The sequence below is a fragment of the Limulus polyphemus genome, unplaced genomic scaffold (genome assembly GCF_000517525.1).
Source record: "Limulus polyphemus unplaced genomic scaffold, Limulus_polyphemus-2.1.2 Scaffold1413, whole genome shotgun sequence".
Classification (NCBI taxonomy): domain Eukaryota; kingdom Metazoa; phylum Arthropoda; class Merostomata; order Xiphosura; family Limulidae; genus Limulus; species Limulus polyphemus.
In genome coordinates, this window is record NW_013667023.1 from 263,404 (window position 1) to 270,980 (window position 7,577).

At 35.3% G+C, this 7,577-nt stretch overlaps 1 protein-coding gene across 1 annotated transcript in view; it reads left to right on the forward strand.

Annotated features, from left to right (window-relative positions):
- Window positions 1-4,331: 4,331 nt before the first annotated feature.
- Window positions 4,332-7,577, forward strand: part of LOC106463457 (ras-related and estrogen-regulated growth inhibitor-like protein) — a 13,756-nt gene continuing 10,510 nt past the window's right edge. Inside the window, exons 1-2 of the mRNA XM_013923488.1 lie at window positions 4,332-4,384; window positions 4,797-4,993. Coding sequence (XP_013778942.1) covers window positions 4,332-4,384; window positions 4,797-4,993 — 250 coding nt within the window. The remainder of the gene's footprint in view (window positions 4,385-4,796; window positions 4,994-7,577) is intronic.

The following is a 7,577-nucleotide window of genomic DNA, read 5'->3' on the forward strand; positions in this document are numbered from 1 at the left end:
CCCTCACCACGTACAGGAATCCACGTCGAGGGGAATTGATGTTGTTGACTAGCTGTCTTACCTTTGCGCGAAACTTCTTAAACACACAGAAAACAAACAAATAAAAACAAACTTAAAGTAGCTCCTTAAAGCTAAAACAACTTACTAAATTTAAGACAACTGCTAAACCTAAAATAGCTTACTAAATTCAAGACAGTTTTAAAGCTAAATGGTTTGTTTTTGTTTAAGCGCAGAGATACACAGTAAGCTATCTACACTGTTCCTACCTGGGTATCATGCTCCAAATAAGCTCTGAAGCTTACCGCTAAGCTGTCGGAGAAGCACAGCTAAACGGCTTACCAAACATAAGATGGTTGTCAAGCTAATTAGCTTACCAAACAGCTTTTAAAACAAAAATGTCTTACCACATTTAAAACAAATGTAAAACTAAATACACCCCTAATGACACAGCGGTAAGTCTGCGGACCTATAATACTAGAAATCGGGTTTCGATACATGTGGTGGGCACAGCACAGATAGCAGTTTGTGTAACTTTGCACTAAACTATAAACATACACAGCTAAATAGCTCACCAAACTTAAAACAGTTTTAAAGCTAAATGCTTGAATAATCAGTTATTTATATTAAGTGCTTATATCTTTGACCTTTACACCAAACCGATAATGTGTATTTCAGATAATGAATTGGTTTATATTTATAGATGGAAATAGTAGTCCACGAAGTGCATATGGCGATTTGATTATGATAACAACATTGAAGCCTTTTCTTTTAGATAAAAAAGTTTCATAAATTAGAGCTGTACCAGTTAAACATATGAAACATCGTAATGTTTCCTGCAGAAGTATATAAACAGTCAGCAACTTTGCAGTCTGTCTGACTGGCATACGAATTATAAATTACTTTTTGTTAATAGTTTTAATTAACTTGAGCACGTACTAGCTGTTGACACGATCGGATCGCTCTGTAGGGTTTTCCCTTCTGATTACAAAACAAACAATCCTAGATATTCTGTCTCTTGGTGTTTTTCCACGATATGGCTGTTATACGATATACTTCATTCATTATGTTGGAAATACGTAACGTATATCATAAGCTATTTCATGTTTTTAAACGATGCATACAATTTCGCAATGCTAGTTTTTATGGAAGAAATTTTAGCTACATACGCCGGGAATTTAGGAAATATGTCTTGCTACGTAAGTACATAAAGGCTCTCAAATGGTTGTTTCTTAGACGATATTTATCTCGAATATGATTAGAATATTATCTGAAATACTTAAGTTAATAAATTTTCATCGATGTGGTTGATTTTGCATATATAAAATAATTTATAACGTTTTTTTCTTCTTCTGCACTAGTGATTCTGTAAGGAAATTAATCTTCCCATAAGAATATACAAAAAACCTATATAAATTAGAAAATATCGTAAATACCATGCAGAGTTAGACAAGGAACAACCAACCGCCTAACAACACTGGTAATACAAGTATAAAGGAAAATATATATATTGCTAAATAAAAATGTTATATAGGGCTGGCTACTGATCTTGAAAAAAAGGAACCAAAAGACAGGAATGAAAATGGACATATCCCTTGATCGGCTAATGATCATATAGCAGACTAAGCCGTCTAGAATTTACATAGAGAATAAAATCTCTACATTACTGGCTTCCCCACTTTATCTATCGAAAACTTGGTGTTTAAATAGAATCTCAGCTTTCATCATTATACATTTCCTTTAGTTAACTTTAGAGTACTACTTTTATGACTATTTTACAATAGATTAACATTTTACGATTGGAAATTCTGTTTATATTTGTTTTGCCAGTGTTTGTTTGTTTGTAATTAAGCACAAAGCTACACAATGGGCTATCTGTGCTCTGCCCACCAGAGGTATCGAAACCCGAATTCTAGCATTGTAAGTCCGCAGACATACCGCTGTGCCACTGGGGGGCGTTTTGCCAGTGAGTAAGCCAGTAATGTAGGGGTTTTATTCTCCATATAAAGTTAAGGCAGCTTAGTTTGCTATGTAATCATCAGCCTGATCAAGTGATATGTTCACTTCCATCCCTATCTTGTTTGGTTCCTTTTTTCAAGTTCTGTAACCAACCTTACATAACTTTTATATTTAGCGATAATTTATTTTCCTTGTATTGTTTTTTATTTTTTATAAGATGGCGTACGTGGGTTACTAGGTTATATAGTGTATTCTAAAGCTTTATAAATTTTGCATAGAATAATAATAAAATAGGTTGTCAAAGATCATGAAGACTATTTTTATTTATCAAGTGATAATAAAATTATAGTTACTATTAGAACTAGGTAGGCGCTAGGTCTGTTGAAGAAATATGACGATGAACGAAAATATGAAATCTCGGTTTTTGGTTATTCGCTAGTTTTCGACTTTGGGACGCTCTGGATAGCTGAAAAGCAGCATATACACCGGAGATATATAGCTTCTGATTACCTATAGAGAAGAAAATCCAGATGAATTTTGTATTGCTTTAATACGCGCGTCCGTGCCATCCTTACATGGAGAGTGGTAGCACACTCTCCGATAGATGCTCGTGGTCGCAAATTTCCAGGGGCGTATAGTCAAAATAGGCAAAAAGGCACGCACATACACAAAATTCTGAAAAAAAAGAAGAAAAATAATTAATTAATAAGCGTTTGTATACCGTAATTAATTTATGGTAATATTCATCATGGGAGTGTACCTACACATAGTTGATTTGAAATATACGCTCCTGAATTCTCAACTTAAATTATATGTATAAAAAGTAGTCACATAAGACGCATGTGCAACTGACTTGGCTGCCTTTTGTCTGTTCAGCATCTAGATTAAGAATGACTGTGTCTGAATACTAGAAATTTCTGATCTGGCTGTTTATCTAATGTGTAGTATAAGGAGTTGTTCAGGTTGAACATTCAAAATACCAAAATAACAAGATATAAAACGGATATAAGGAAAATTTGGTATATATATATTAAAACTAATCATTTACTAAGTTGTTCATTCACCATACATATCATTTAAACTTAGAGAAACCTGTGAATAGACGTTCTTTCTATTTTTAAATTTTCAGGAGAAACCACACAATAAGAGAAACCTGCAGAAAACCGCAATAAAAAAAAGAAAGAAAAATACTGAATATCGGTAACACATTGTGGAAAGAGTTAAACTGATTAAAATCAAAATCATCTTTAGAAATGCATATTCAGGTCGAAAAAAAACAAAACAAAAATAAACTCTGCATCCCTGTAGTACCGTAAATTATTCGTCTGTAAGTAAATACGGAATACTGGGGAAACGAACATTTTCAATGGAATAAAATCTATATTTTATACACAACAACAAAACAACACACAAACAAGTGTGTAGTTCAGAAAACAGCATCAATTGTAACTACAAGGGAAGAAGGTTCTATTAATTGTAGGATCCACTGTTGGGGAGCCCTCTTACAGTCTCTAATCGGTTGCAGTTATAAAAGAGAGAAAGTCTCGTGAGTTGTGGACTTACTGGTGAGGACACCATATGGCTTCTCCAATCACGTGACTAAAACACTTAACAGAAGATTGTCACGTGTGGCTCAAACATAACAGCATCTTTAACACGTTTGTTATTTTTCATTGTGATAAACATATGTATGAGACTTATTAGTTTTTAGGTTCGTTGTGCAATGCTATATGTTATTTTTATGTTATTCGCTTTCGCTTTTGAACTCACTCTACGTTTTCACTTACATCGATCGTTGTATTGTCGTGAACAGTAATACTGATAATGTACAATTTAACATACATGTGCCATTATTTGTTCCAATTATAGTATAGAATATAGAGCATCATTCTTCCAAACATTAAACCTAAACTCTAGCATTATACCGAACTAGCTCTTCAAAAAAAAAAGAAAGATTGGAAGTCGATGTTTAAATAAAAAGCAAGTTATGCTGTTAAAATCCTATTAATGTATTCCTTTGGTTAAAAACATTCTAGACCGGTTTGTGCATGCCTGGCAATGTAATATTAATACAAGAGTGTCAAAATGTTCCACAGTATTACAAAAAAGGGTTGAAAACGTGATTTCAGCGCCGTAGGTAACCTTGAACATGTCAAAAAACTATAACTTTGTTTACTGTTAAACACAAAGCTACACAATGGGCTATCCATACTTTATCCACTGCTGCTATGGAAACCCGATATTTTTTGTATTATAAAATTAAGCTCTTAGAGTTGAAGCTGAACCCCCCGGAAGGGGGAGAATTTATGTTGCACACGCCACGTTGACAATAATTTGATCGAATATTGTGATTTAACAAAGCAGATATAGGGAAAATGCCTGACTTGAACGATCCTCCATGTGAACAGAATATTGTGCATATGGAAAAGTTAGTTTGTAACAAGTTTCAGCTCTGTGCTTCACAATGGACTCGGCTTATTCAAGCTTCGAAGATGCAAAACGTGTATAAAAATAGTAAATATTAGTGGAGAATACGCAACACTCAGTGTATTCACATAGAGAGATGTGCAGCTCCTCATCACAAAATGCTTAGTATTGTTAGTACTTTGGATTGGTGCTATTTATACCCACATATGTCACGGGGCGGTTACATTTTCTCTGATCGGAAGTTATTATTTTCCCCTTGTCTATTTGTCACTGGGCATTGAGGGGAAGATAGTCTGCAGAATGTTGGAGCCAATATACATCTCTGGTAGCAAAACACTCCACGTGAACTGCTCCCCTGACTACTCATGCTTTCCGAGGATTATCTTCGTGATTTCATTGTTGGCTTTTATTAGCTCAAGCAGGCAACGTCGTATACCAGGAACATCTCTTAAAACTGGTAGTTACGTCTTGTTACACAACAAGCCAGACGGTAATCTGCTACGGCTCAAATCCGTGTTAAAACTGGTTCTGTTTTCTAGTGCCTATCACCGTCACAAGGGAACATCTCTTAAAACTGGTAGTTACGTCTTGTTACACAACAAGCCAGACGGTAATCTGCTACCGTGTTAAAACTGGTTCTGTTTTCTAGTGCCTATCACCGTCACAAGGGTACATCTCTGCCTATGTCGTCGCAACAGGAGGAAGCATGCACTTGGTGCAGTTGATCAGGATTGATATTTTGCTGACGACGAGATAAAACACATAATACGATAATGCTGTAAATGTGGTCGAGTGCTGGGTAGATTACATGAAGCTAAGTTCTTTTTGTTTTCAAATAATTGTCCATGCAGAATATACAGAGCGTTGAATGCGCAATATTATACCGATTTTTAATATGCAAATCAGCAAGTCATGTGACAACTACAGCCGATATAAAGTCGCGATGGAACAGCTTATGTCAGAATTACATTTTGATATTGTTGTTTCGTAGGTAGTGTGATACCACTGAAAATTAGTCGTTTTTAGGAAGGGTATGTAATGGCCCTTCCCGACACACAGTATTAATACACTCGGATGATGAAGATGTAGGGCATGGGCTGGCTCTGTGATAAAGCTCTGGATTTCGGAGCAGGCGAACTGGTTTGAATCCGTGTATTACCACAAAATTTTCTCCGCATTTTAAGCTGTGGTACGTTATAAGAGTGGCAGTCTATCTCTTATTGGGTTTATAGGGTGCATCTGACTGGCTGTTTACACTCTGGTCAGTAGTTCAAAATTAGGGATGGTGGTAGATAGCCTTAATAACTTTGCCATAAATACAAATAGAATACGTGAAGACGTGTTCACATCAGGGATTTAGAATTTCCAAGACGGGAATATACCTCTTACGTAATGACCCTGTGAAACAAAGAAATGTGGGCCATTTTGGGGAACTAGGACCACTCAGAAAGAAACAAGAAACAAATCGTACCCCAATCATGGTAAGCAAAATCCGGTGTCTTGTAACAATTGAGAATCCACAAACACAAAGTAAATGGCAAAAACCGTCCACTTGTCCCATGCAATAGTACGTAACATAATCAATAAGAATATCCATCTGGAAAAAATCCACACAAGTTACGTGCAAAAAAATTGCATCCACAACATATCCATTTAGCCGTCGCATACCTGAAACAGCTGGAGAATGAAACGAGTATTCATAGTATTCCATACGAAGACATACAAGTCAACTCAGAGAATGCAGCGCCTATGGATTTCTGCTCGATCGGATTGTTAAAGTGGGCACTGAGAGCAGTCGTCCTAGTACACAATATGGATTATAGAAACATGAAGAAAGGAGTGGTGTACTTTGGACATGACAGCCTTACGATATAGCCTTTTGCAGTGGAAACTATGTTAAAACTATTGTCAAGATACACGGTCGTCAGATAGAACATGAATGGACATGGCGATTTGGACCGTAACGACGTGATGAGGCTCCAAAATCGATTTAATATAATATACACAACCTCTGTATATCCTGATTAACATACTGGTTCATACATCTGATGGTGGTCGCCATTTTTGAAATTAAGACACACTGTAACTATATAATATGCCATATCACCTATCATATCTATCTATATTTGTGTAACTTTACACACAAACCTGATATGGGCCATTTTAGGTCCTTATTGACACCCATCTTTTCGAATAAACATGAATTATACATTTACTTTTCTTGTTGATGAATTAAGATCAGCTATGAGTAAAGACTTTGTATAATTTGTGATAGAAATGTGACGAATTTTACATACAGTTTATGTAAACGATCTGTTCGTAATTCAAGTATTTTTACATTTTAACATTAAGAATTAAATATATTTAAAGAGTATAAATCTCAACACCCATTAATTTATACATGTGTTTAACAACGTGGTTAGATGGCGATGACATCATTTCATTGGCATGTCGAGTCATCTTCGGCTTACTTTCTCTCCATGCTTAAAGAGATCTGGTTAGTTGAAAACCTCATATCTCGGATGACTCTGATAAAAATGGGGTTTAGAACGTGCCCCTTTGTCGCCTCTCACAAAACTTCTGTTTTACCAACACCCACAATTGCCTCATACTTTAAAAATGATGACATCTACAAACACATACACTGGTAACTACACTCTGGTTGTTCAGATAGAGGGTTAAAATGCACTTTCATAGATTGTGTAATACGTAGTCGACAAATCACCAAATTTATCATATTAACATATTGTCAGTATAAGGCTATAAGCACTCAAAAGGTTGATCCAATTGCTATTATCAAGTACGAAAAAAGTTAAATTTTGCCTGTATGGGCTCTTTAACTTTAAATGGGTATTCAGATAAAACATTATTTGTATGACTGTAGCTAATTTTGATATAAGCATATGTATTATAGCATATCTTATAGTGATTGACCTTTATTGGCCTACTTCATAGCAGTTGGAGCTACGAACGGAAATGTATTGACTTAACTGTTATTGTTATGAATGTATGTCTGAGTTTTTCTAATAACTCAAACCATCGAATAATATTGAACTCTGAAAAAGTTCTAATTTAACTTAACATCAAGGCCTTGACTTAAAACATTTCTAAAAAATGCCCCGTACTCTCTTGCAGTAGTTCTGTTTATTTATTTGTTGTTAAGCAAATCTACACAATCTGTACTGTATCTATTG